At 33.3% G+C, this 26,624-nt stretch overlaps 5 protein-coding genes across 7 annotated transcripts; 2 read left to right on the forward strand and 3 right to left on the reverse strand.

Annotated features, from left to right (window-relative positions):
• The first annotated feature begins 1,717 nt into the window (after positions 1-1,717).
• LOC107608547 (Leucine-rich repeat transmembrane protein kinase) lies at positions 1,718-8,849 on the forward strand. The gene is made up of 24 exons (XM_016310311.3): positions 1,718-1,963; positions 2,153-2,324; positions 3,623-3,694; positions 3,779-3,847; positions 3,983-4,054; positions 4,166-4,237; positions 4,323-4,394; positions 4,476-4,547; positions 4,664-4,735; positions 4,835-4,909; positions 5,013-5,084; positions 5,196-5,267; positions 5,365-5,430; positions 5,593-5,661; positions 5,751-5,789; positions 5,889-5,947; positions 6,094-6,479; positions 6,582-6,777; positions 6,944-7,093; positions 7,261-7,379; positions 7,482-7,692; positions 7,795-8,035; positions 8,113-8,263; positions 8,351-8,849. The coding sequence occupies exons 1-24, from the start codon at positions 1,837-1,839 to the stop codon at positions 8,744-8,746; spliced, it is 3,102 nt and encodes a 1,033-aa protein (XP_016165797.1). The 5' UTR covers positions 1,718-1,836; the 3' UTR covers positions 8,747-8,849.
• A 99-nt stretch (positions 8,850-8,948) lies between these two features.
• On the reverse strand, positions 8,949-13,889 carry LOC107608548 (citrate synthase, glyoxysomal). The gene is made up of 13 exons (XM_016310312.3): positions 13,452-13,889; positions 12,809-12,989; positions 12,526-12,611; positions 12,070-12,174; positions 11,710-11,772; positions 11,469-11,578; positions 11,113-11,232; positions 10,960-11,035; positions 10,536-10,609; positions 10,229-10,349; positions 9,763-9,860; positions 9,553-9,676; positions 8,949-9,377 (listed from the first exon to the last, which is right to left on the reverse strand). The coding sequence occupies exons 1-13, from the start codon at positions 13,695-13,697 to the stop codon at positions 9,246-9,248; spliced, it is 1,536 nt and encodes a 511-aa protein (XP_016165798.1). The 5' UTR covers positions 13,698-13,889; the 3' UTR covers positions 8,949-9,245.
• A 1,275-nt stretch (positions 13,890-15,164) lies between these two features.
• Positions 15,165-16,010, forward strand: LOC107608553 (2-oxoglutarate (2OG) and Fe(II)-dependent oxygenase superfamily protein). The gene has a single exon (XM_016310318.3). The coding sequence runs from the start codon at positions 15,165-15,167 to the stop codon at positions 15,840-15,842; it is 678 nt and encodes a 225-aa protein (XP_016165804.1). The 3' UTR covers positions 15,843-16,010.
• COQ3 (coenzyme Q 3) lies at positions 15,904-19,016 on the reverse strand. Its single transcript, XM_016310317.3, has 9 exons — positions 18,532-19,016; positions 18,117-18,206; positions 17,631-17,709; positions 17,258-17,335; positions 16,792-16,840; positions 16,654-16,703; positions 16,431-16,580; positions 16,193-16,273; positions 15,904-16,094 (listed from the first exon to the last, which is right to left on the reverse strand). Exons 1-9 carry the CDS (start codon positions 18,747-18,749, stop codon positions 15,981-15,983), a joined length of 909 nt encoding a protein of 302 aa, XP_016165803.1. The 5' UTR covers positions 18,750-19,016; the 3' UTR covers positions 15,904-15,980.
• A 1,793-nt stretch (positions 19,017-20,809) lies between these two features.
• LOC107608549 (serine/threonine-protein phosphatase 5) lies at positions 20,810-25,779 on the reverse strand. 3 transcript variants are annotated; one of them, XM_016310313.3, is made up of 14 exons: positions 25,684-25,779; positions 24,943-24,991; positions 24,675-24,830; positions 24,199-24,368; positions 24,041-24,112; positions 23,571-23,721; positions 23,356-23,464; positions 23,145-23,262; positions 22,567-22,714; positions 22,003-22,251; positions 21,748-21,873; positions 21,578-21,678; positions 21,366-21,440; positions 20,810-21,199 (listed from the first exon to the last, which is right to left on the reverse strand). In XM_016310313.3, the coding sequence occupies exons 3-14, from the start codon at positions 24,742-24,744 to the stop codon at positions 21,140-21,142; spliced, it is 1,449 nt and encodes a 482-aa protein (XP_016165799.2). In that variant the 5' UTR covers positions 24,745-24,830; positions 24,943-24,991; positions 25,684-25,779; the 3' UTR covers positions 20,810-21,139. The 3 variants fall into 3 exon arrangements, with proteins under 3 accessions (XP_016165799.2, XP_020962669.2, XP_016165800.2); XM_021107010.2 differs by having other exon boundaries at positions 24,904-24,991; positions 25,684-25,770; XM_016310314.3 differs by lacking the exon at positions 24,943-24,991.
• Positions 25,780-26,624: the final 845 nt, after the last annotated feature.

Raw genomic sequence — 26,624 nt, forward strand, 5'->3', positions numbered from 1 at the left:
AGTTGAATCATTTATTGTTTTGATAGAATATTAAAATCTGAAAACGAAGAAGATAAATCCACAAAATCGAAAAAGAAAATAAAAAAGAATAGGAAGAAGAAGAATAAACAGCAGAGAAGAACGAGCAAAAGAAAAGAAAAAAGAAAAAGAATGACGAACAGCAAATATTACAGATCCAAAAATTACAATACAAATCGTTATCGTTGGAGAAGAGAAGAGGAAGAAGAATGTTTACGTTGAAGAAGAGGTTTATCTGTTACGTTAATAGGAGGGAGAGAGGGACGCGCGTATATTTCATGTAACTTGGAGGAAAGGGGGAGGCGTGTTAACAAAAAATTGTTTAGATGACTTAGATAAGTATTTTATATGAATGTGGAGCAATATTGATATGGTTAACATCACAAACGCTGTCATCATCTTCAAATCCTTTTCCATGTTACATAATAAAGGCATCAATAATTTAAGCAAGCGATGTTTTTTTTTTTTAAATGCTTTATTAATAAATTCATTTTCAATTTTCTCCTTATACATATAAATTCTGAGCCATAATAACACACAAATAATTTGAAAGCTAAGTCTACTCTCTCTCTCTCTCTCCCAAATATATTAATTATTACATTCCTTTATTACCAAAAAAGATTTCCACATAAATATTGATGAGTATTTGCCTAATTGCCTCCAATAAGTCTTTTAACAAAGTTGGAATCACACCTTACTATACTCATCTGCTATTATCTTTGTCACTTCCCTTACAAAACTACATGATATATTACAAGCTAAGATATTATTGATCATTCATTTATAGTAAATAAAAACATACACTAATATATTATTAAGATAATATTTTACTCAATACCCTTATTTAATTTTAACTATTATTATTATTATTATTATTATTATTATTATGAAGTTACATAACTCACTATTTGATTTCGTTATAGTGCATTGGACACTTTGCTTGAAAGCTTCAACAAAGAGACTTAATAATGTTGTTGGAGGTTGGTCAATGGTAATAAATAGATCAAATAACGCGTTTTCTTCTAAACAAGAAAAATATTGAAAATAAAATGTTGGTGGAATATTATTATTATGCAGTTAGAAGAGCTTTAATTTGCAGAAGAAAATTAAAAACAAACAAACAAACATGGTAGGTTGGTCCAATAATAATAACAATACTCTTATCCTATTTTGAAGTCCTGCATAGCTCATCAAAATTTGTCATCTACAGACCTATGTTTCACAAATATAATTATTTTTTTTAAACACATATAATTGAAACAATAATGTTATAAAAGAAGATTTCATAAGATTTAGAAAACCCATGTATATAAATTTTGTGGTGAAAGTAAAAACAAACTCATTTATTATGATGAATGCCGACAGAGAGTCAAAGAGATATATATATATATATATATATATATATATATATATATATATATTTAAACAAAAATATTTTATTTATTACAATTTGTTTTTTATTCTCACAGTGTCATTCCACTCCCTCTTGCATCTTACAATCATAAACAAATATTATACATTATATTACTGTTAATACATTAATACATTAAGATTAACATTGGGTTTGGCATTATGCCATAATAATGTTATTTTAATTTGGTCCCTACTCACAATAAGACTACACAGTACCTTATGCTGCATAACCATTTATTTATTTATTTATTTATTTTTTCTTGTATCCTAATATCTATCACTATCCTCATGACTCAAATCTCATAAATAAGTTCCCTATAGTTGTTACCTCACTACCCTTTATTTATTTCTGCTACTTATTGGAACAACAACCAATTAGTAACACTCCAAAGTTCAAACTCAATCATGGAGAATAATTTAGACCATTGCTGTTGTTCCAAGCTCCTTCTTTTTCTTCTCCTTGGTTCAACTTCATTGGTTTTCTTGTCACATTTGGCTTCTGCTGCCACACCAAAACTCAACATTGAAGAAGGTAAGAGAGTCATTACTTCACTACTACAACTACTACTTCTTCTTGTCTTAGTAGCTTAATATAATTATTGCTTTTGTATTCTATAGTTATAGGAAGGAAGTGATTTTGGTCAAATCTTATATGGTCACATAATTTTAATAATTAATGATTGATATAACATTATTGTTGATTTGATTTATGTATATGCAGTGAAGGCATTGAAAGAGATAGGGAAGAAGTTAGGGAAGAAGGATTGGGACTTTGGTGTTGATCCTTGCAGTGGAGAAGGGAATTGGAACATGTCTGATAAGAAGAGCTTTCAGAGCTTTGTGGCTTGTGATTGCTTTTCCTTCAATCAATCTTCTTGCCATCTTGTAAGCATGTACTGTTCTCTCTCTCTTAATCATTCATTTTTAATGTGAATTATGGCAGAAAATCACATGGAAACATGTGCCTTTAGGGAGATGAAGGAAGAGTCTCACTTTTTCTTCTTCAAGCTTTCCATTTAATTGTTCTTCACCTGAATTTTCATTCAAAATTGGTAGCTATAACTGCCTGAACTTATCATAATTCATAAATAATCTTCCTCTCTCAAATTATGCTTAGCTATATATATATATAACTTAGAGGTTTAATTATGTATGTCTTTGTAGTATTCTGTTAACATAATGTAACTATAGTTATTTTATTGAATGTAACAAATAAATTTATTGATTGAGAATGACTGAAGGATTAAATATTAATATCACTGATTCTCTAAACAGTAAGAGTTTCTCTGTAGTATCTTTTATAATATTTGTTGTAATGTGTGCATATCCTTTGGCCATACAATAAGTTATGTTGTCTTATATATTATTAGTCTTAATCAAACAAATTAGTGAGGTGTCAAAGTGCCCCATTGGTCTAAATTGGAGTGAAGTTTGAAAATTTGTTGCAAAGTCCAATCATCATTTTCACACCTCAGAAGTGACAGATCTTTGTGCAAATTGCATGTCATAGTTGACTTTGAAGTGGATCCTCTGATCTAATCATTTTTTTTAAGACAGCAAAAGTAAATTCTTATCTGTAATAACTTTTTGGTCAGTGCTTACTGCAAACTTTTAAATTATATATTCTTTTATATCCAATTGATAAGTCCTAGATTGACTAGGCTTGAAAATATGTCACTGTAGTTTGCTTCATTTACTTTTGGAGTTTAACTAAACTCAAAATTAGATCTTAATTTTTGCAAATGTTAACTGGTTTTTTGAACAGGAAATGTTGATTTAGGTTCAAAGATGACTAGTGGCTTACTTAACAGAATGTTTTCTATTCTTTTATGAAGAAAATACATAAATTCTACATTGGTTGGAAATTTTTATATATAATGGTATTTGCTAGATTTTCTAATTATGTTGTTCTGTTTTAAGGCTTATTTGTTGGAACATTTTGCATTAATCATAATCATGTTAACCACTACCTAAATTCTAATCAGTAACACTTATTACACTACACCAAGTGTTCTTCATATTAATTGAGTATTTAGATTATTTTTTAATTAGCAAAACAAAGGAAACACCTGCTAGTAGTTAAGAAAATACTAGTGTCAAAATAATGTTTATTATAAATAGTGTATGCATAGTGGTAGCACTATTAAATTCTAATTTCCTGCTTTTAATTTCACATTCTAAAATCTAACAGATACTTGAAGGCAGAGAATCTGAGTGGTACTCTTTCACCAGAGTTTTCCAAGCTCCATTATCTCAAGATTTTGTAAGATAAACCAACCAAACCTCAGCTTTTGAACTATGATTCATTGCTCCATTATCTCTAACTTGGTGTTGCACTTTCAAATAGGGACCTTAGTCGCAACCTCATCACTGGTTCTATACCTCAACAATGGGCTTCCATGAACTTAGTTGAGCTGTAAGAAGTTTCTTTCTCATATAATGCACCCTTTGGTTTCGCAGCACGCAGTGCGCATGCGCGAACACTATGTTTCTTCCTCAGCAAGTAAACAATTTGCCAATGACAATATAGATTTTTTAACTGAATTTGCAGCTCTTTAATGGGAAACAAATTATCAGGTCCATTCCCCAAGGTTCTCACAAATATTACAACTCTCAAAAACATGTAAGTTGATGCATTTTCCTTTATTTTCACCTTTATTGTGAGTAGAAATGTTATGTACTCTAAACAATGTATGTGGTAATATGATTTCCAATATTTGCATGAACATTGCAGAAGTATTGAGGGAAATTACTTTACAGGCCCCATCCCAAATGAGATTGGGAAGTTGATCAATCTAGAAAAGATGTAATAATATACTCTTGACCTCTTTTTTCTCTACTTAACATATGTAGTATTGCTTGACATGAATGAATCATGTTTATTTGTTCAGCATTCTGTCATCAAATGGATTCACTGGAACATTGCCAGCATCACTCTCCAAGTTAACCAAGTTGAATGATCTGTAAGTATTTTCTTATCAATCTGATTTGTCTACATTCCACCATAGGTAAACTTTGATAATCTTTGTGAAGTCACATATTAGGAGGCTAAGCGATAATAGTTTCTCCGGGAGGATACCGGATTTCATTAGTAATTGGACATCAATCGAAAAGCTGTAAGCCTAATTCTTTGTTCTCTTTTTATTGTATTTGTTTTTATATTTACACGGGCATCCAATCAGATACTATCGTATAGACAAAAATAGTTAATTTCGACACCTCTTTGTTACAGGCACATGCAGGGTTGTTCTCTTGAGGGGCCTATACCTTCTAGCATATCTGCATTGACAAGATTGAGTGATTTGTATGCTTGTAATACTTTACTATTATTGTTATTATTAACTTTGATTAAAGATGATGAATATATCAAGTGATTTTTTTTTCTTTCCTTTATGATACTTAGGAGGATAAGTGACCTAAAAGGTACTAAAGGCTCTTCTTTCCCACCACTGAGTAATATGAAATCCATGAAGACACTGTGAGTTTTCAGTGACTCAAATTCAATATATCTTTTTTTTCCCTCTCAAATTCAATATAACAATGGCCTATATCTTTTTTTTCTTGGACATCTTATAATGTAGGATACTGAGAAAATGCTTGATCAAAGGAAATATCCCTGATTATATAGGAAGAATGGAAAAACTGAAAATGTTGTAAGTAAAATCACCAAATCAGACATACATATAGGGTTATATACACACGGTTTTTGAATTTACTCATTCTTTATGCAAAACAAGTTCATGTATTTATCTTCATTGTTTTAGAGATTTGAGTTTCAATGGCTTGAGTGGGAAGATACCTGAATCTTTTTCCAACCTTGACAAACTTGACTACATGTAAGTAAATGGATTTAATGAAAATTTGTGATTCAATCATCTCATTCACCTTTCTAATGAAACGACTTCCTTTTCTTTTATCATATATATGTTGCAGGTATTTAACTGGGAACATGCTATCAGGGACCATAGCAAGTTGGATCCTTAGAACTAGTAAAAATGTGTATGTGAAATCCCCTGATCTTTTAGATATATGGCATTAGTTTACAAACAATCTAGATTTCAGATATGTTAATGCTAAATCTGATGTTTAAAGACAAATATTGTTGAGCTTGCATAACACTCTTATGTAAACCGCGATCATGACATACTAGTTTTGGTGCAGGGATATCTCTTCCAATAACTTCAACTGGGATAGCTCTAGTCCAGTTGAATGTCAAAGAGGAGGGACCTTGTAAGTTTAATTTGAGGTCTGATATTCATTTTGACTTAAATGAATGTTAGTTATCAGTTATAACTAATTAACTTTTGCTATTTTTCCAGAAACCTTGTTGAGGGATACTCCTCATCCGCGGATACACAGTAAGCTAATTTTGCTTTGAATATGAAGTTTCACCCTTTCAGATTTTAAGAATTTTCTGAAAAACTAGGCCTTACCTTAAATTCCACATTTTGTTGCAGAAGTAGGATTCCTACATGCCTTAAAAGGAACTTTCCATGCCCTGCCTCAGTTACCAAATGTAAGTGTGTGTAATGCATTAAATTTAAGATTAACTTATGAATCTCTTCTAAGTTCAAGAAATAAACAAAATAGAAGTTACAAAAACTTCTAGTAAACATGATTGCATGCTCCAAGAATTCCTAATTGCCATTGTTTATGCAACAGATTCTCACTCCATGAACATAAACTGTGGTGGACCGGAAGCAAATGTCAGCGGCCGTGTTTATGAAGTCGACAGAGAAGGAAGAGGTGCATCAATGTTGTATTACCCTACTCAGGGATGGGCTCTAAGCAGCACTGGGAACTTCATGGACAATGACATTGACTCTGATCCCTTTATTGTGACTAATGCTTCAAGACTTGTAAATGTCTCTGCACTCAATTCAGAACTTTACACTACAGCTCGTGTTTCGCCCCTTGCTCTGACATACTATGGCCTATGCCTTATCAATGGAAACTACACTGTTGAGCTTCACTTTGCAGAGATTATGTTTATCAATGACAGGTCATTTTACAGTCTCGGAAGGCGAATTTTTGATGTGTACATCCAGGTAGCTACTGCCACATGATTTAGACATGATTCTAGTTGTTTGGTTCCTACTGAATTGTGCATTGATGTGGATGGAATGTGTTGTTATGTGGTTGAAATTCAGGGGAAATTGGTGTTGAAAGAATTTGATATCCAAAAAGCAGCTGGTGGTACTGGCAAGCCAATTGTGAAGACATTTAATGCAACTGTCACAGAACATACATTGAAAATTCACTTCTACTGGGCTGGAAAGGGCACAACCGGCATACCGACTCGAGGAGTTTATGGACCTCTAGTATCTGCTATCTCAGTAGAGCCTAGTAAGTGTTTCCAAGCTAAACTCTTATTTGTAAACTTCTGCATAGTGTTTACTACTTTGTATTAAAGGAATTAAAATTTTCATAGTGTTTAAATTTTATGTCTATGTATATCTAGATTTTGTTGTTGATTCTACAAAAGCTAATAAATACTGTTTCCCTTGCCCAGATTTCCCAGTACCATCAGAAAATGGCCACAAAAGCTACATCATTCTGCTAGCTGCTTGTATAGTTGCTGCTGTTGGAGTACTTGTTCTTATTTTGTTGGGTGTAATGAGGAGAAAGGGATATATAGGAGGAAGCAATGCAGTGTATAAAGGTATGGAACATTGCAAATTTGCAATATAACACCAAGTTCTTTGAAGAACTATTATTTTTTTATTTGAGTATTTCAATTTCTTTCAAATAAGTATACCTCCAAAAGCAGTGTTCATGTTTAAAACTTGAATTCAAATTTCACACTTGTCTTTCTTATTTTCTTCCCAGAACTTAGGGGTATAGATCTGCAGACAGGATTGTTTACTTTAAAACAAATCAAAGCAGCAACTAAAAACTTTGATGTAGCTAATAAAATTGGTGAAGGTGGCTTTGGTTCTGTTTACAAGGTATGTTTCATCCTTCTTTTTCATTCTGTTGTTATTTAGCCGAAATGTACGGATCGACGTCGAATCTATCTAACTATATATAAACCTTTGTCCATGATGCAGGGGCTACTATTAGATGGAACTGTAATTGCAGTAAAGCAACTCTCATCAAAATCAAAGCAAGGAAACCGTGAGTTTGTGAATGAGATAGGAATGATATCAGGGCTTCAACATCCAAATCTGGTTAAGCTTTATGGATGTTGTGCTGAGGGTAATCAGTTAATACTGATATATGAGTATATGGAAAACAATTGTTTATCTCGGATACTATTTGGTAAGTTTCAGAATGATGATTAACATTATAAATTCACACCTGCAATTTGAATAAAGTATATTGAATGAATCAACTGATTATCTTTATCACAATCATATGTAGGTAAGGATCTAGACAGAAAAGTGAAACTGGACTGGCCAACCAGGAAGAAGATTTGTCTTGGTATAGCTAGAGCTTTAGCTTATCTCCATGAAGAGTCCAGAATCAAGATCATTCATAGGGATATAAAGACTAGTAATGTCTTACTAGACAAGGATTTCAATGCCAAAGTTTCGGATTTTGGTTTGGCTAAACTCAATGAAGATGACAAAAGTCATGTTAGCACTCGAATTGCAGGAACAATGTAAGTTCATCGTATTCTGCAACCATTTCAAAAGTTATTATTTGTAGTTCATCTACATGTTTGTTGTCATTTTGCAGTGGTTATATGGCTCCTGAGTATGCAATGCGTGGCTATTTAACTGACAAAGCAGATGTGTATAGCTTTGGGGTGGTTGCATTGGAAATCGTTAGCGGAAAGAGCAACACAAATTACAGACCTAATGAGGAATTTGTTTATCTTCTTGATTGGGTAACTTCTAAAAACAAGGATTGATTTGTATTGCATGATATAAATTGATATTGGTTATTCTAGTCTGAAATCTGAGTTTTTTTTCAGGCATATGTCTTGCAAGAAAGAGGAAATCTTCTAGAGCTTGTTGATCCAGATTTGGGGTCAGAATATTCAACAAAAGAGGCAATGGTAATGCTAAATGTGGCTCTACTATGTACTAATGCATCTCCAACACTAAGACCAACAATGTCACAAGCTGTGAGCATGCTTGAAGGTTGGACAGACATTCAAGATATACTTTCTGATCCTGGATATTCAGCTTATAGTTCAAATTCAAGATATAAGAGTATGAGGAATCACTTCTGGCAGAATCCAAGTAGATCACAAAGCATGTCAACATATAGTACTATGTATGCTGATGCTAATTCCTCTCACTCACTTATTGAAACAGAAGGGAGTTACCATCTTGTAAAAGTTAACTCAGACATGTCAGACAACTGATGACAGTTTCCTTAACACCATGTCTATATAGAAATCTGTCTCTAATGTACATTTGAAGAAACTCTTTTTTATGCCTTCCAAATGGTGATTGTAGATTCAACCAGTTTCCTTTCACTCTTACCTAAGTATTTGCTTGCAGTGACCAGTGTGCTCTCTAAGACAAGTGACTACACCTTTATATATGATATGAAACGTAACAATATTTTATTTTCAAGAATAAAATCAAAATTAATATTTAACAAAGTACTTAAAAGGCATAAGTAGAAGGAGTAGCACCTATATATAGTGCTTGAATACATGGCTTGAACAACTAATCCCACCCAACATCATTTTTCATGGATGAGACTGAAGTTGAATTATTTATCCAGTGACATGCTCCCTATGAATCACCCTGGTTATAGCAAAGTAATACACGTCCATAAACAAGGAATTATGTTCTCCCTACATTTTCTATGTATAACCTTTTGGTCATGACACTCATCCAAACTGGGGTTCTAAACTACATCCCTGATCCAGCGAGCCGCCGCTTTGAGGCATTCGACATGGCTACCTGGCCAAGCTTGTCAGCATCACTTGATACAATCCTTTCGTTGATCGGATTATAATGTCGCAACCATTCTCCAACATAAACCTAAAGCATAGAATAGATTCTGTGAAGCTAGGGAAGCGAAATGTAACCGGAAATGCATCAGATGTTCTATATCTTCTGGTAAATACTACACAACCATATGCATGAAATAACCAACTATAATCCTGATTAATGGGCAAAAAATCATAAACAAAGTGATTTGGAGAAAGAAAGTAACCTGATGAGGTCTCATAATCTTCGTATCAGGATCATTCAATGACTCTCTCCAATGTGCCAAGTACCCAGCCATTCGAGGGATTGCAAATAAAACAGTGAAAAACTCAGGTGGGAACCCCATGGCCCTGATTGCATAAAACCATCAACTCAAGCATGCATAAGCATAATTTATCATATCTAAATCTAAATGCAAGATGTAATGATTGATTACCTATAAATTATTCCAGAATAGAAGTCAACATTTGGATATAGCTTCCTCTTGATGAAATATTCATCAGATAGTGCAACCTTCTCCAAGGCAACTGCAACCTGAACAATCAAGCGTTTGCACACAAGTTAGAACTTTCAAAGCTTAAACTAAACATACTGAATCAAATTGAAACAAATAATGCTTTTAAAATAAAAATTTGCTACAGATTATTTTGTCTAATTCTATCTGCAATTTAATTTTAACACAATAAAAAATGTAAAATATAAGAAAAATTATAAATGTGGGGAGAACAGACCTTCCATGTGAATTTTCTTTTAGCACATGTCATGTTTAGAGAATTAGAGAATTAGAGATATTATATATGTTCAAATCATGTGAAATTTTCACATGTGAGGATCTATACCCGCACGTAGGTATGTCATTGTATTAACAAATAGGAAAGACAGACTAAAAGATGGATAAATACCTCAATAAGAGGATCCCGGCCAGTAATTGCAAAAACTTCCTCTGTCAGTTTTCTTAGGACCTTTGCTCTGGGATCATAGTTTTTGTACACTCTGTGACCAAAACCAGACATCTTCCTTTTCCTGTGGAAAAGCAAAAGAAAAAGATTTTTATCTTAAGTTATCTTCTTTCCCCCACTTTCATTTAAGAAATCCCCAAAAAGTGAAGCAACAATAGCAATCCATGATGCTATCTTTCCAGGGTACAAGCATTAAGCCAAAAATTTGGGAAGAAATAAGACCCAGAAAACAAAAGAAAGTAGTAGCCACCTGGATTTGACACCTTCAATGAACTCCGGAATGTTCTCAACACTTCCAATTTCACTCAGCATTTTGAGGACAGCCTGCACAATCAAAGGTTACATTAGGAAGCTCATACATAAAAATATCAGTGTTGTGCTTATGTGTATTCACTTCATCATATAATAAAGAATGAACAAAAGATTGTGACAGCTTCATTAACTCTTTATAGTAATTCCTTACATTTAAAAAAAAAGTCATTCTAATAATAATAATAATAATAAAGGCTTCATATTATTTTTAAGTTTACAATATCAACAAGAAATTAGTTATTTCATACCAATTTTATCTTCTTTTTTTCCTTTCTTTTTCTTTTTGAAAAATCTTTAAATTGTATTCTCATTCCTAGGGTCATAGGCCTAAATGAAATAATATTCTGAAATAGTGGGAGAACCTCATTAGCTCCACCATGAAGAGGTCCATATAGAGCTCCAACACCCCCAGCAACAGCAGTGAATACATCAACACCACTGAAATAAATTAATAATTAAGCAAGATTAGATTAGCTGCTTTCTTTGCTTAAGTAGTGCTGTAGTATGATGTCTACCTTGATGCAAGGTGTCGAACAGCGGATGTAGAACAATTCATTTCATGCTCTGCATGCAGGATGAAGATGATGTCCAGTGCACGAGTTAGCTTAGGGTTGGGTCTATATGACCGATCGCCCCTGAACGCATCAACAGTGAAGGTTGCATTACACACTTATTCCACACACAAATAGAAAACGCAACTACCATCCTATCATCTATTTTTATTCATATTAACCAAGCCAGGTAGTATTATAGTGTTTACAAGAAAAACAATTTTTTTCATAACAAGCGCGCAACAACAACAACAACAACAACAATAATCATCATTATCATCATCTTGTACAATTAGACATAAGAATAGAATAATACTTACAGGGAATCTAGCATGTATAAGAAATTCTCAGTGAAAGAAAGACTGTTGGATGGAAGCACAGGTGGTCTTCCTGTAATTCTGAGATAAATTGCAGCAGCTATCGTTGTTATCTGCAGCGAAAAAAAAAATGGGCCGGTCAATGATTGCAAAAAACTGAAAAAAGATATAGAGTTGTATGGATAATTTAGATATATCAGACCCAGCTGGGGGAGATGAGAAAAAAGAGAATGAATAGGCATACCTTTCCAATAACCCGTGCTATTTGTTTATCTCTCACTTGATTTGAATTATAAACACCCTGACCCTGCATTAAACAATAATAGATCATGAAAAACAAAATTCAATTTGTAGACATCTAAAATCAGCAGGAATCCACAAAATGGGTTGAATACCATGGACAAATAAAATTAGATGTAACCAATCTGTTTCCATAATATAGAACATACAAAAGGGAAGACAAAGAACAAAACAGAAAAAGAAAGATCACGTAACCAAAACTAATTAAGATTTAGAAGATGCCATGTTATGCTATTACTAGACACATAATCAATGAAGAACAGTTCAAAAGAGTAGCCAATTGACAGAAGATTTCGTTACTTACTCTGAGAGCAGGATTCGCATCAGGATGATAAATGGATAGAGCACTTATGGCATTAACAAGCGCACCCATAGGATGTGCATCATGGGGCAATGCTTGTATAAGATCCTACAAAATCAAATAAAAGATAAGACCACAACTCGGATTAGTAACCTCTTACTTCATTAAAAAGAATTGAACAGCTTATTTTCTCTCCTTTGCATATAAACTAAAAGGAACTACATTGAAAAAGAAATTCCTATGCAGGTTGATCTAAACCATCCCAGAAAATTAACAGGAAGAGGTCAGAAAACCTACTTAAAAAATAAAATAAAAAATGACTCCACCCGAATATTAAATTTCAAGCAGTAATACAATCCCTGGAAGTTGCTTATATATTAAATGCGTCAATGACCAAAACAAAAAGAATAGCAAACACCAGATAGGACTATGGGAAATAGATATAGCATAGAAGCTCACCAAAACTCCTTGTGGAACAGCTGAATGTTGAGATATAGCGAACTTCCATTCAGCTAGCTGACTTTCAGAAGGCAAATTTCCATACACTAATAAGAGAATGAGAGTCAACAAACTTTAGAAACTTTCATGCCATCTAAATGTTAACATGTAACTAACAGGTTCCAGGACTATGGCGAAATGCATGTTTCCTCACTGGCATTAAAGATATAATATTTTCTTCTACTGATAAACAAGCACCATGGAATACAATATACATACACACTGCAGCTAAAGAAATACTCACAAATGAGATAGGCTACTTCTGTAAAATTGCTTTTCTCTGCAAGCTCCTCAATTGGGTACCCTCTATATCTAAGAATCCCCTCATCGCCATCGATATAACTAATAGTTGATCTAACAGGGGCGGTGTTCAAATATCCTGGATCATAAAGCTTGAGACCCTTGTCATTCTTCCCCGTTGTTATCTGCAAATAAAGAAATCAGAATTACCCCACAATTTAATTTGTGTGTTGGTAATTTTTTATTTTAGATTCCAATCATGTTATCATATCCATGGTTATAATATTAAATTATTAATTTATATAAATCACTAACCCATATAGGTAAAATTGATATCTAAAATTACGGCTACAATTTTTGTTTATTTATTTATTTTGTAACTTCAGCTTGTAACCATGAATAAATAATTAATTTTTCTCCCGGTAAAGACATTAACGTCATCGTTATAAGCATAGCCATGATCATGAACAACGATATACACCGAATACACTCGCAGAGAGAAACCAGAATCACAGAGAACTGATCAAGGAAAGGTGAAAGGTGCGGATTTTGATGAGAAACATCTCCCAAAATTAGAATCCCTTAGAGCACAGAGATCAAAACTAAAACTTTGATTCGATCACAATCACAAATCACAAATCACATACCTTCTTGAGATCAGTGGCTTTGATCGTGCCTTCAGCTGAGACCTCAATGGTGTACTTTTTTCCGGTCCTTTCGTCCACGACGGTCAACGTTCCCTTCACGTTCGGAGGCGGAGACGACTGTACGGAGAGACGGAGAGGCTGAAGAGCTGATGCCACGTCATCAGCGGAGGAGGGACGGAGGTGAGCTGTGAGCATGGCCAAACGGCCACGCGCAACAACCGTCGCGGTTTCGGAATTGCTTGACATTTGTGTGTTGCTTTTGCAGAGAGAGAAGAAAGAGATCGAATTGAATATGCAGTTGCAAAGAGATTATTTTGGAATTGGATGGATTAAGAAGCAAACTAAGAGAAAGGAGAGAGAAAGTGAAAGGAATGAATTCAGACAAAGAAAATAAAATTAATCAAGACACTAACACTAACACTAACCAACCAATTGCTAGTATATAATTGCCACGTGTGAAAAATTAAGGATTATTTATTTATGAGTTTAGCTAAATTTTTTTATTTAATAGATACAAAATAAATGTATTAAAAATTTTAATTTTTTATATTTTTAATAAAAAAATTTTAATTTATTTACATGACAAAGATCAAAGTTGAAACTAAAATGTGGTTCATATTATTATTCAAAAATCTTATAATTAGAACAATCCTAATGCCTTACAAGTAAATTAGATTAAATTTTGGTGTTAAATGAAAATGTTGAAACTTGAGAGAGATAAGAATGAAGGACAAAGGAAATGTGTATATGTTGTTGCATTTGTAGATGAGATGAGATGATGACATCAAGACTATCCATTCATATCGCTTGCAATGAAGCTAATTTAAGTTGCCTTTCCCCACACACAAACACACACTTATTCCGGGTCTAAAGGGTTAACGGTATAGTTTCCCAGTTTCCCTAATGTCTCGTAGTTAACTTGGTGCTTTCATGCACCTCATTATCAAATTGTTTTTTTCATAATCTCCCCCAACTTGATTGTTATCCGGCTTGGATTAGAACTTCATTTAAAAATTTGTTATTGACTAATAAATTATTTTATGTATAAAATAAAATTCAAACGTTAAACATTTTATTTAAACAAGCTAATAAATTAACTATTACACTAATTCAATTGGTACCTCATTATCTAATCTAATGACGAAAAATTAAGATTTTGCATAGATTAAAACTTAAAAGAATGTGATAATATATATTTTTTAATTTTGATATTGGAAAGATGGTAGTATTTTACAGCATTATTGGAATATGGTATGTTTAATTAGAATGTGAAAAACACAAATTGGACCAATAATTTGCCATTTAAAACACAAAAGTACCTGAAATTTTAAAACTTTTATAATGCACAAATCTAATTCTCAAATTTATGTATCTCATCAAAATCGAATCCTCATATTTCATTTTTTTTTTGGGTTTACCTAAATGGTATCCCCCAAGGTTAAAAACTAATCCGTTTATCGCTGGTTAATGAGTTGCTGCATGCACAAGACAGGATTCGAACTCTTGACACTTGTTTAAGCAGACGAGTGAGCTGACCACTCGTATTTTTTAAAATGATGAAATCAATCCACCTCTACGAAAACGAGCATGAGTATTTTGGAGGGCCAAAATAAAAATGAAAAGCATGTAGGGCTTAGTAAGCCCGTTTCTGTAATGTGTTAAAAACCTAGTCGCCAAGAAGAACAAAACACACCACTGATTCATTCGACGAGAATGGATGAAGAAGAAGAAGAAGAAAAGGACGAGAAAGCCGTGTTAGAACAAGTCTTCGGACCCTCATCATCATCATCATCATCATCAGAAGAAGAAGAAGAAGAAGAAGAGAAGTTGCAGTGGGTGGCAATAGAGCAAGTTAAGGGTCTATGGATATGCACCAACTTCCTCTCTCACCGCCACCAAACCCACCTTCTCTCCGCCATCAACTCCCACAACTGGTTCACTCCCACCACCAACAACAACCAAGCCATGCTCTTCGGCCACCTCCCTCCCTGGGCCCACCACCTCTCCCACCTCATCCGCACCTCATCTGCCTCCATTCTCCCTCAACCTCTTCTCTCCAGAGAACCCTTCTTCGACCAGATGATCGTCAACATGTACCTTCCCGGACAAGGTATCTGCCCCCACGTTGACCTCTTGCGCTTCCAAGACGCCATCGCCATTCTCTCTCTCGAATCTTCCTGCGTCATGCACTTCACTCCCCTTCACTCCGATTCGCTTCAAGTTCCCGTTTTGCTCACGCCGGGCTCCTTGGTTCTCATGTCAGGGGAAGCCAGGTACCAATGGAAGCACCAGATAAATCGCAACCCTGGATTTCAGCTCTGGCAAGGAAATGAATTGGAACAATCTAGAAGAATCTCCATTACTCTCAGGAAACTCTGCCCTGATCCATGAACTGAATCGAATCCAACCAATCCAAGTCGAACCGATCTGTTATTTTAGTTTTGTATTGAGCTTTTGAAAGGGAAAAAAAAGATTGGATTTTTATTCAGTGTTGAATGAAAAGTTTGTGTTTTTGTTTTTGTAATGACATTAGATAGCGTTTTGGCTTTTGGTTGCAAAGGCGATGAAATTGACACTGATATCATCTGATAATAACCATCTTCCTGTTAGAGGGTTGTACACAAATCCTGCCATCTCCTCCACCTGTGTTAATCATGTTTTAGAAGCTGGTTTAAACTCAAAACAAGCTGACTGGAATTCAGATTAAGGTGCAAGTGAATTTGTTGATGCATTTAGCTTACATTGATGCCAGCACGATGTAGGATCATGGCTAGTTCTTCCGGGGTAAGAAAGGAGGACCATTGATGTGTGCCTTTTGGAAGCTGCAACAATATATCCAAATCCAATTAAAATTATAATATTGATATGCTAGTTACCAATTCAAGTGGAGTTCCATTATGCATCATATGTATGTTGTAACCAAGATTGTTTAGGAAGAAATGATGTAAAACTGTGGAGTCAACAAGAAGAGTGAGTTACCCAGTGGAGAATGTATTCTGCGGCAACAATGGCAGTTGCATATGCTCGCATTGATCGATTGATTGTTGATACAACAGTGGCTCCATCTGGATTTGTTAATGCTGCCAGAGATTTGCAGAACTCTTCAGGATTCGCAACATGCTCGATCACCTGTGAACATTCAAAATGATCTTGATATGCATAAACCCAATGAGAGCTGAGGAAGCAGAGAGAGATAGAGTACCTCTAAGGCCATTACTGCATCAAATGTTCTTCCTTCTTCAACTAACTTCTCTGATCAGTTACTTTTATCAACTTAGTCAAAAAAGGAACCCACACAAAGCAATACTCAATAAGAATGAATTAAGATGTGTGTATGTACCAGCTGTTGTGCAACAATACTCAATAGTTGATGTCGTTGGATCCAAATCCTGTGAACAAACAATAATAAAGTTGCCAAGCTAATAGTGAAGATGTAATGGACCAATTTTTCTAAAGGTAGCAAGAACTTCATTCACTAATGTAACCCAGTCTAGCTTTTGTTTGTAACATATTTATAGCAATAAAACCGTGGATCATCCCATCTAAGAACAAAATGATAAGTGTGAAATATAACAAATATTAATTTTTCAAACATCATAGTCTTCCAAAAGAAAAAATTAGCAAATTGCATAATCTCAGTGGAAATATGTTAAACATAAACATAGAAATAAAATGAAGCAAATCATGACACAATAAGAAACTTGATAAAATTTTTGAAATACACCGACAAATAAGAGCAACGTTATATGAGTTGACGCATAAATTGATTGTAAATTTTCAATGGACAAATTATAGGATAAGCATACAGCATGAAGTCGAGCAATCTTGATATTCTTCTCTACAGCATCGACGCCTGTCACGGTAGCTCCCAAGCGAGCCAATGGCTGAAGACCAAAGGAGAGTATAACTATAAATGAGGATAAAAAGAACACTGATTTCCAGTTGGAAACATAATAATCTTAATGAGTAAGAGTAGGATAATATGCATCAAAGAAAGACATCAGGTTTCCACATTTCTATCTAACAATTAACAAATCTAGTCAATTTGTTACCAAATTTTTACAATTCCAGGTTCCTAGCTAACAAATGTGACCTCCAAATCCCCACATTTCCGTATTGGCCAGCAGATACAAAGAACAAGCGTTTTTTCACTATGTCACAACAAGGAGAAAAGGATACCTCAGAAAGAATTCCTCCTCCACACCCTACATCAACAATTTTAAGTCTTTCAAAGGGTCGTGTACTATAAGGGTCCCTCCTGAGACAAGAAAATTACAATTACTAATTTATTAACCATATAGCATCAAAAGGACAAAATATATATCATTACTTCCATTGTTCTCTATATTTATCTCTTTCTATCTTCATTTGGCATCAAAAGTGATTCTATCAATGGTTTTTACTAACAAATACTTTTCCACAGTCATCTCTTTTCATATCCTCGTTTGAATCAATACTTTTACATTATAGCAATAATAAATATCTAATCTCACATCTGCTACAAAAAATGACTATGCTATCCCAATAAGTAAACTAGTAGTATCTGGGAATCTGAGCAAGTGGTAGTACATACATGATACATGCATAAAACAATGGAACTAAATGGATTGCAAAATGAATCATTAGTACTATATAGGGATTATAAGCACAAAAGAGGTGGCTTACTTAAAATGTCGACAGAGTGTAGACCTGATGAAAGCAAGTCTTGTAGGATTCATGAGATGCAAAGGTTTGAAAGGGCCTTCAGAATCCCACCTAGTTATGCAGGCAAAAATACAAACAGATAGAGGACATCCATTATATTAGCCAGACATTCCTACCATTATTTACAGGAACTCATACCCTTGATTCTATAGAGATCTAACAAAAAGAAAATTGCACAATTGCAGCAAATTCACTATAAACAGAATTCAAATGGTTCCAGAGCAAATTATAATAAGCTTTCAATTCTAATTGTTCCATTACCACTACTAAGAAAAAGGTTGCAAATTTCACATTCTCCAATTGGAAAAACCAAAACCCAGATTCCAAAACGTGATTTTTATGTATGTGTGCAACAAGAACCAAATAGAAAGCTAACCAGGTATCAGAAATGGCGGCAAACTTGGCGAGCTCGTTGTCCTTCAAGGAAGATGAACCTGAATGAGGATCTTTATCATTAGCTTTGGAACTCTGAGAGGGAGAAGGTGATGGAGCATGGGAGAAGCACCTAGTGTTGGTGAGATGCAGAGTGGAATTAGCAGAATTGAGGAAGCGACGATGACGAAGAATGCGGTGGATGGTGACGTTCAAAGCCATTCACGAAAAGTACTGTGTTGGATTTAGGGATTAGGGTTTAAGGGTGCAAGCGGGAAAGTGATGCAAAAAACGAGTCTTTCTTCTGCTTCAAGCTTCACCGGTTCAGGGAAAGGAAGAAGAATGGAATATCAGTCACTGTTTCGAGCGGTGCCACCGGTTACACCTCTAGCAAATAGCAATGAAGGGTGGTGGCATAATGGTAAAAGTCCAGTTTTTATTTTTAAATAATTTAATTATGACTTTAATGTTTATATATGAGAATTTGACATAAACATCCAATCATGTATTATATTATTAATGTATCAATAAAAATAATTAATTTTTAAATTTAATAAATAAAAATTATTTAAATATATGAATCTGTTTAATTAATTATATAAAAAATTATACTATCAATATATTAAAATTAAATTCTTTAATTATATTTAAATACAAAGACTACATTTGTTTACAGATATGAGATATTAAGATAAAAATACAAACACATAAAATTATATTTGACAAATAAAATATAAATAGAGACATTATATCCAACAATACTGAATTAGTATATTTTATATTTTTTTAAAAGACACAAAATATTAATAAAAATACAACTTACTTTTTAGTTTTCTTTTATTATTCTTATTAAATTTTTATATAAAAAATAAAAGTAAAATAGACTTTTATAATTTGTTCTACTTTATTATTAAACAAAATACAAAAATATGTCTTTATTTTTTGTTGTTAGTGTGTTATCTTGTCATGTTATCAAAACTTTTTTTTGTTGCCCACAACATCAAAGCTCCATTTAAGAATCTATCATTAGCCAATGAATTGTTGTATGCATAAGATAAAATTCAAAAAAACGCAGCCAAGAATATTAGCCTCTTAGTATTTTAATAGAGAAAAAAACTTTGAAAAACTTATCAATTTCATCTTACTAGTAACGATTAGAAAGAAAACTTATGCGAGCCAACATGTAAATGTTTTACATGAAGCTCAAACTAATTTTTAAGTATATAAAGTAAAATATGAAACTCATAAGAAAAGTAGATATCCCAATTACTTGAATTACCTCGGTGTTGGATTTGCCTATAGATTAAGTGCGTGAGTGATTTTTTTTTATTTTTTTGTGCCAAAGTAACTTAGAGTGATATTATTGGTGATTAAAAAAACCTTAAAATATAAAATTTGAATAAATTTAGGCATGCCCTTATAAGCATAAGATATATATGTCTTAGGATAATACCTTCATATTACGCATATACAAAATATAATTACCAATTAGCCACCACACATAAAAATTCATAATTGTTATTTCATAAAAAATATCATTATACTACTGTAACACAAATTTAATTATTAATCATTCGATTATTCTAGTGGTTAATTATTTAGTTAAAAAATGTACAAAACAACAAGTTTAAATATACACATTCATAATAACTAATTTAGTAATTAATTTTTAACGTACATTAAGCATCCATAACGTTTTTTGTTTAGATATACACATTCTTCCCTACTCTTTTATAATTAACATATTAAGTATTTAAATAGATAAAGTCCACAAATGCATAATAATTAGGGCTGTTAAATGGGCTAAATTTATTGGGTCAGCCCGTTTACCGTTTAAATGGGCGAACTTTGTCTCTAAAATTAAGCTTGTTTAAATTTCGGGCTGAACCCGATTAACCCGAAAAAAATGACGGGTTAAACAGGCTAGCCCACAGGCTAAACGGGTGGCCCGTTTAAATTTTTTTTACATTTTTTAAAAAAAGTAGCACTTTTAACTAATATTTCTCCCGATTCGATCCGAAAATCTGACCCATCAACTAAAAAAATATTATTTTTTAATGGTTTTTGACCTAAAAGTGGTATTTTTTATCAAAAATACTTTTCAAAAATAAAATAAAATGATAAATGGGCTGGCCCGTTTAACCCATCAGGCTGACCATAAACGGTTCGGGTTAAAAAATTCTAGCCCGCGAATAAAGCGGGCTTAAATGGGTTAGCCCGTTTAACCCACGGGCTTACGGGCTGGGCCTAAATGGGCCGGGTTAGCCCGTTTGACAGCCCTAATAATAATCTAATAACTTCCTTCAAATTCAAGCCAAGTCAATTTCTACCAGCTCTACAATATGGGATGCAAGTAGAAAAATATCACCAAGTTTCAAGTGACCATAATTTAACTTTCCTAAACAAGTTATAACTAAATATTTCGTTACACAACTACACTTAACAACCAAGTGTATTACAAGCACAAAAAAGAATTCTAACAATGTACTAAAAAAATAAATAAAAAAAAAACAAGAGAGAGAGAGAGAAACCTATGTATATTCTATCTTTGGAGGCATAGTAGAGAGACCACAAAGCATAAAGCACCAGTAGTTCCAGTTAGCTACCTAAAACTATGAAAATAACCTGAGAAAGTTGTTTGCATAAGCCATTGGCTTCACATCAGGGTGTGGCTGAAAATTCAACAAAATCCAAAAACACAAGAATCTCAGCATCAGATTACTTGCATTTAAAGCTTGAAGCTTTAAAAATAAATTTCATAGACCGGGAAATTTTATTTGAAGAAATGTACAAAATTGGAACATTGTAGAGAAGACTAAGATTACAAAAGATACTAACCACTGCTGAGAATGTAACAATGTTAGGCTTCAAAGCAGGTGCTTCAAACTTAATAAAGGCACCTTTGTTCCCCATCTGCAGCATACAATGAGCAATCGATGCGATTTAGATTTTAACCTCGTGGAAACGTGACAATTCATTTGAGTAAAGTTCCATGAAATTTAGTACGAAAAAAGAGGTGTTTAAATTCAGAAGTACAAGGGTTTGATTACCTGGTCACAGTAATTTGGAGCAGAGAAAACAGTTATGAGTTTACCATCATGATCAATCTCGTAGCCCTCATCCTTTACTTCATGAGATCGTACAACTAAATCTGTGAAGTGGTGGTGTTAGAAGTCAAGAATTAAAGAACAAGCAGAGCAACAAATCAATGAACACATACCTAAGTTATTATCTTGCAAAAACCTTTTCGTGACATCCGCACCGAAAGAGAGACCTACGCCCCTCTTGCTTGGACCTCTTCCAGGGAGTGGTTGCGGATCACTCCAAAGCAATTCACACATCAGTCCTACCCACGCCAAAGATAGGAAAATAAGACTACCATGCTAACACGGAAGACTACATTCTTTTATGCCTTTAGTATGTAATGTTATTATGTTAGGAGGAAATGGAAAGGGGAAAAAGGATGCATCAAAACCTTCTTCTGGAGGCTCACAGAATCGGTCAATTGCTCGGATATCAGACAGTTTGACCCCATCCACACTAAATAGACCTCCATGAACTATGAAAATTTTCTCATTTATCAAATGAGCCAAGGGTAAACAGCAAAATACTTCTGAAAACAGTTCCACGAATGTTTCATTCAACTTTGAGCGCACCTCGCCCTCAAAACCATATATCTTGTTCATGTTCTTACTCTCATGATTTCCTCTAGCTAGATACATGCCTGAAATTTACATGAAAATACTATAAGTGCGATTCACAGGAAAAATATACATATAGATGAAGCTGATTGGGGAGTACACTAGGATTCGTTCCAATCCAATCACAGAGAAAAGTATATAACTTAGTTGAAACTACACTACTGAACACTATAATTTGTGAGGTTCAATTTCAAAATGAGGCATAATGGGATTGAAGTGAACATCGAATATCATCAGAAACTTTCTTCGATTCTAACAATTCCTGACGAGCATAAAAATTTATAACGTGCCAAGAAAATATAGGAAAGCTTTCAGACTAATTAAGATCTGAGGATCACCTGAAGGACACATGCACTTAAATGCAAACAAAGTGAGGATGACCTCCACAGAAAATGATCCTCTATCAACAAAGTCACCGTTAAATAGGTATGGATTCTCTTCAGAGGGAAGCCCGTTGAGCTCAAAAATATTCAAGAGATCATAGTACTGCAGGATTAGTGAAAGAAAATTGAAAAGAATTAAGAAAGAAAACAAAGTTAAAAACAAATACGATAGGCAAGCAACTAGGGTCACTTTGATCAAAATATTATTACATTTCACTGTGCTTGAGAGAATGTGCAGAAGTTATTACATTAGCAACATTTGAGAAATATCAAATTAGAAAAAATAACACAAACTGATATTTCATCATTAATCACGAATGGCATTACTGTAACAACACAAATATACAATCCACATCATTGACGAAACTTAACTTTCTTTTCAAGTTAATCATTGTCTAACTACATAAATTCTTTTCTGGAGTCCTACTCTTTGTCTGCACAAAGATGTGGTACACAAGTATCCATATCTGCTCAACACATTTTCTATTTTTGAATTATTGCTAACAAAACTTTAAACATACATACATCCATACCTGGCCATGCACATCACCACAAACAGTAAAATGTTTGCCATCGGGAACATTTATATCCACAAGAGAAGGCAAAGCTTTCAACATTTCTCTGGTTTGCAATACAATCTGGAATGCATAACTAATACAAGAACCAAGACAAAACAAGCAAAGTTAGTAAGTGATAACACTTAAAGAAATTCAAAGTTATTAATGAACTCTTATGCTTAAGTACCGTTTGTGTAAGCACTTTTGATTCTTGAAATCATCCATCATTTTCTTCACAAAATCCAAAGTAACAACATCCCCCTCTATTCTTGCTCCTGAATATTGTGGCTCCACATCTAGCATCAAAACAAACTCCAATTTTTTCATGCCCACGAATGAATAACTGCTACAGCTATAGAATAGATGAGGGACATAGAAAAGATTCCATATTTAACATAGTACCTATAGAATGGAAATCTATGGAGTCGGCTATTGGACGTCTTTGATGCTCTGGCACAGCAATTGCTTCTTCAAATTTAAGTTTCATAACGGCTTTTTCACACTCCTTCAATTTCTTTGATGCATCAGTGTCATTTGGGCACATTTTCTTGACCTATTTCAATATAAGAAAATCAGATCAAACACATTTGGACATTATATGCTAAATAATATCATAAGTGAGGTAATCAAAGTTGTAATGAAGGGGCAAATCAAATAAATAAGAGAATTGCATGACTTTAAAGATCTCACAAACAACACCAAAAAAAAAGAAATATTATTATTATTATTATTTTAGAAACATGAAAAATGAAAGCAATGAGAACCAACCTATATGTATTCAGCAATGTAGCAATACCACAGTTTTATATTTAAATGAGCCATGACCTGCAACCTTTTTAAGAAAACAGACATTTATAATTGCATATAATCACCTGCTGAAAATCTTTTAGAGCCTCCTTGAATTTTCCCATAGCAAGATGAGCTGCACCTCGCCTATAATACCCCTATAACAAGTAACCATAATCAGCACAGAGAAATTTTGGTAGATAACTAAATGCAAGCAAACCTAAAGTTCTAGGAAGTGAAGCACCTTTGAGTATTTAGGATCAACTTCAATTGCCCTTGTAGCATCTTGTATGGCACTACCGTATTCCTCAAGCCGAAGATGCGCAAAGGCACGATTAGCATAGTAAACCGCATTTTTATCGTTTAGTTCAATTGCTTGCGTATATAGTTCAATAGCTTGAGTAAATCTGTGAGCTGAAAAGCAAAAACATTGGATGATCATTCTTTGAAATAAATAAAAGAAAATATAATAAGAATAAGAAATAAAGAAAAGGCAGAAAGCACCATGTGCCAGCTCCTTTGCAATATAACGTCATATGCAACAATTAATGAAAAAGGAAAAGATGACAACATTAATTCCATTCCATACACTTCCGATATTTGCTATTCAATAAACTACCGAATACTAATATACTACGGATAAAATTGAGCAAACTCAATTATTCAGCTGAAGAAAGTAAATGGATCATATTGTCGAAAAGTGGAATAAGCATTAATCACCATTGAATGCTTCATTCGCAGAGCGCTTGAATTCTTCAGCTTTCGAAACGTTAGAATTGTCAACTTCCATATTGAGAGAACCTTTGTTGCATACACTGAATAACTTCAAAATATAACTACATCCATCTTTCCAATTCTCACTTTATAATGCTTGACCTGTTAGAATAAAACAGAGAACTCAGAAAGGGTAAAACTTTAACTACTAATCAGGGAAAAAAAAGGTCTTTACAAGTGAAGGAGCTATATCATAAATTCGTGATTCGGAAACCTCTAGTTTAGACTAACAGGTAGAAATCACCACAACTTTGAGATCGACACTGAAACAAGACAAATAAAGATGGAAGGTCATAGTAGAAGCAGCCATGCAATAACAACAATATATGATAGCAGAAATTGCAATTTACCCCCCCCCCCCTTTTTTCTCTCTTCTTTTTCCTTTTTCCCCTTTCTAAAAAAATATTTAAAAAAAAAAAACTTTCTTTTTCCAATCAAATAATTAGATAGAATAATAGAGCCAATTCAAAAGACAAAGAAGCTCAAACGTCAGCGTCCTCCCAAATCATCTTTGTCTCCTACTTCTACTGAAAGCATTCAAAAAACTTAATATAATATCACTATCAGAAGCAGGATCATCACCATGATTCTGTTTTCCTATTTCAAACACTAACAAGTCTTCCTTTTTCCCAGAATGAATGATCAGAACAATCAACACTCAGAAAAAGACAAAACAGGGACCAACCAAAACAGACAACTAAAAAACATTATATTGGCAAGAGATAAACGGAAAAAAAAAAGATATAATGTTAAAAATTCAATTTTTTTACTATGGGGTATATGCATATGCAGAATGAACACGAACGCTGAAAAAACAAATTTTATTTTTCGAAGCAATAATATGTAGCATTACTATAAAGTAAGGAACAAACGGGTGAAGAACACATGCAAAGGGAATACTGAAATAGAACACGTGAAAAACATGGTTATTGAAATCAGTGGGAGAAGCAGGTACCTTTGAAATGGAAGCTCAGTGAAGAAGTGAAGCAGCGAAAGAGAGAAAGAGAATGAGAAAGAAATGGTGTTACCGGCGTCTGCTCTTGAGGGCTCCTGAAGCTGAAAATACAAGGCGATTTATGGGCTTAATTGGGCCTTCTATTGGGCCTAGCCCAATTTCTCAAATGGGGCCACTATTTTATTTCACTCATCCAATCTGAATAACTAGGCCCAAATTTAGAAAAAAAACAAAAAACCGAAGAATGAGCTCTAAGTATGCCATATTGATATTCACTTGGTCACTTTATTTATTATTTCTAAACTTTTAACTTGTTTCTTAATGGTTTAATTATTTATGGGTACTGATAGTTTCACTAAATTTATAATTAGGTATTTATATTTTTTATTTTTTAATTAAGTTTTTACACTATTTTCAATTTTATAATTAAGTTCTTCGTAGTTAAAAATTGTAGGAGTTAACTAAATATTTTTTATTTTTTAATTAAGTTTTTACACTATTTTTAATTTTGTAATTAAGTCCTTCGTAGTTAAAAATTGTAGGAGTTAACTAAATATTTTTTCGTAAATTTTTTTTTTTTTACCAAAGATAGAAGACTCAAACCCGCGACCTCTTAATTGAGTATGGGGAGACTATGCCATTTGAATTATAACTCATTGACAATATTTCTCCGTAAATTAAAGATAAACATAATTAAAAATCTAATTAGATCTTTTACTACATATTTTTTGAGATAAATATTCGGTTAATTTTAATATTTTTTTTACATAAAAATTACCTAATTACAAAATTAAAAATAATAAAAACAATCAATTAAAAAAAATATGAAAACTTAATAAAAAAAATTGATGAAACTATAAAAATCAACAAAATAATTAAATATTTTTTAATCTAACATCTAAACTCTTGTTTTATACCATCACATTTAAATTTAGTATGCT

The sequence above is a fragment of the Arachis ipaensis genome, chromosome B7 (genome assembly GCF_059453495.1).
Source record: "Arachis ipaensis isolate K30076 ecotype BB chromosome B7, ASM5945349v1, whole genome shotgun sequence".
In the NCBI taxonomy this organism is placed as follows: domain Eukaryota; kingdom Viridiplantae; phylum Streptophyta; class Magnoliopsida; order Fabales; family Fabaceae; genus Arachis; species Arachis ipaensis.

What these genes read in the sequence shown, in the direction of transcription:
- LOC107608549 (XM_016310314.3), bottom strand. Translation starts at nt 24,744, where the DNA reads ATGGAAGTTGACAATTCTAACGTTTCGAAAGCTGAAGAATTCAAGCGC. An exon ending in CATAGATTTCCATTCTATAG is followed by an intron (nt 23,465 to 23,570) that starts GTACTATGTTAA and finishes TTTTGATGCTAG; the next exon opens with ATGTGGAGCCACAATATTCA. An exon ending in GTGGTGATGTGCATGGCCAG is followed by an intron (nt 22,715 to 23,144) that starts GTATGGATGTAT and finishes CTAATCCTGCAG; the next exon opens with TACTATGATCTCTTGAATAT.
- COQ3 (XM_016310317.3), bottom strand. Translation starts at nt 18,749, where the DNA reads ATGGCTTTGAACGTCACCATCCACCGCATTCTTCGTCATCGTCGCTTC. An exon ending in GCCGCCATTTCTGATACCTG is followed by an intron (nt 18,207 to 18,531) that starts GTTAGCTTTCTA and finishes CTGCATAACTAG; the next exon opens with GTGGGATTCTGAAGGCCCTT. An exon ending in AGATTGCTCGACTTCATGCT is followed by an intron (nt 16,841 to 17,257) that starts GTATGCTTATCC and finishes GTTTGTTCACAG; the next exon opens with GATTTGGATCCAACGACATC.
- LOC107608553 (XM_016310318.3), top strand. Translation starts at nt 15,165, where the DNA reads ATGGATGAAGAAGAAGAAGAAGAAAAGGACGAGAAAGCCGTGTTAGAA.
- LOC107608547 (XM_016310311.3), top strand. Translation starts at nt 1,837, where the DNA reads ATGGAGAATAATTTAGACCATTGCTGTTGTTCCAAGCTCCTTCTTTTT. An exon ending in TGGACATCAATCGAAAAGCT is followed by an intron (nt 4,548 to 4,663) that starts GTAAGCCTAATT and finishes TCTTTGTTACAG; the next exon opens with GCACATGCAGGGTTGTTCTC. An exon ending in GCTTTGGTTCTGTTTACAAG is followed by an intron (nt 7,380 to 7,481) that starts GTATGTTTCATC and finishes TCCATGATGCAG; the next exon opens with GGGCTACTATTAGATGGAAC.
- LOC107608548 (XM_016310312.3), bottom strand. Translation starts at nt 13,697, where the DNA reads ATGTCAAGCAATTCCGAAACCGCGACGGTTGTTGCGCGTGGCCGTTTG. An exon ending in TAGCACGGGTTATTGGAAAG is followed by an intron (nt 11,579 to 11,709) that starts GTATGCCTATTC and finishes TTTTCGCTGCAG; the next exon opens with ATAACAACGATAGCTGCTGC. An exon ending in GTTCGACACCTTGCATCAAG is followed by an intron (nt 11,036 to 11,112) that starts GTAGACATCATA and finishes AATTTATTTCAG; the next exon opens with TGGTGTTGATGTATTCACTG.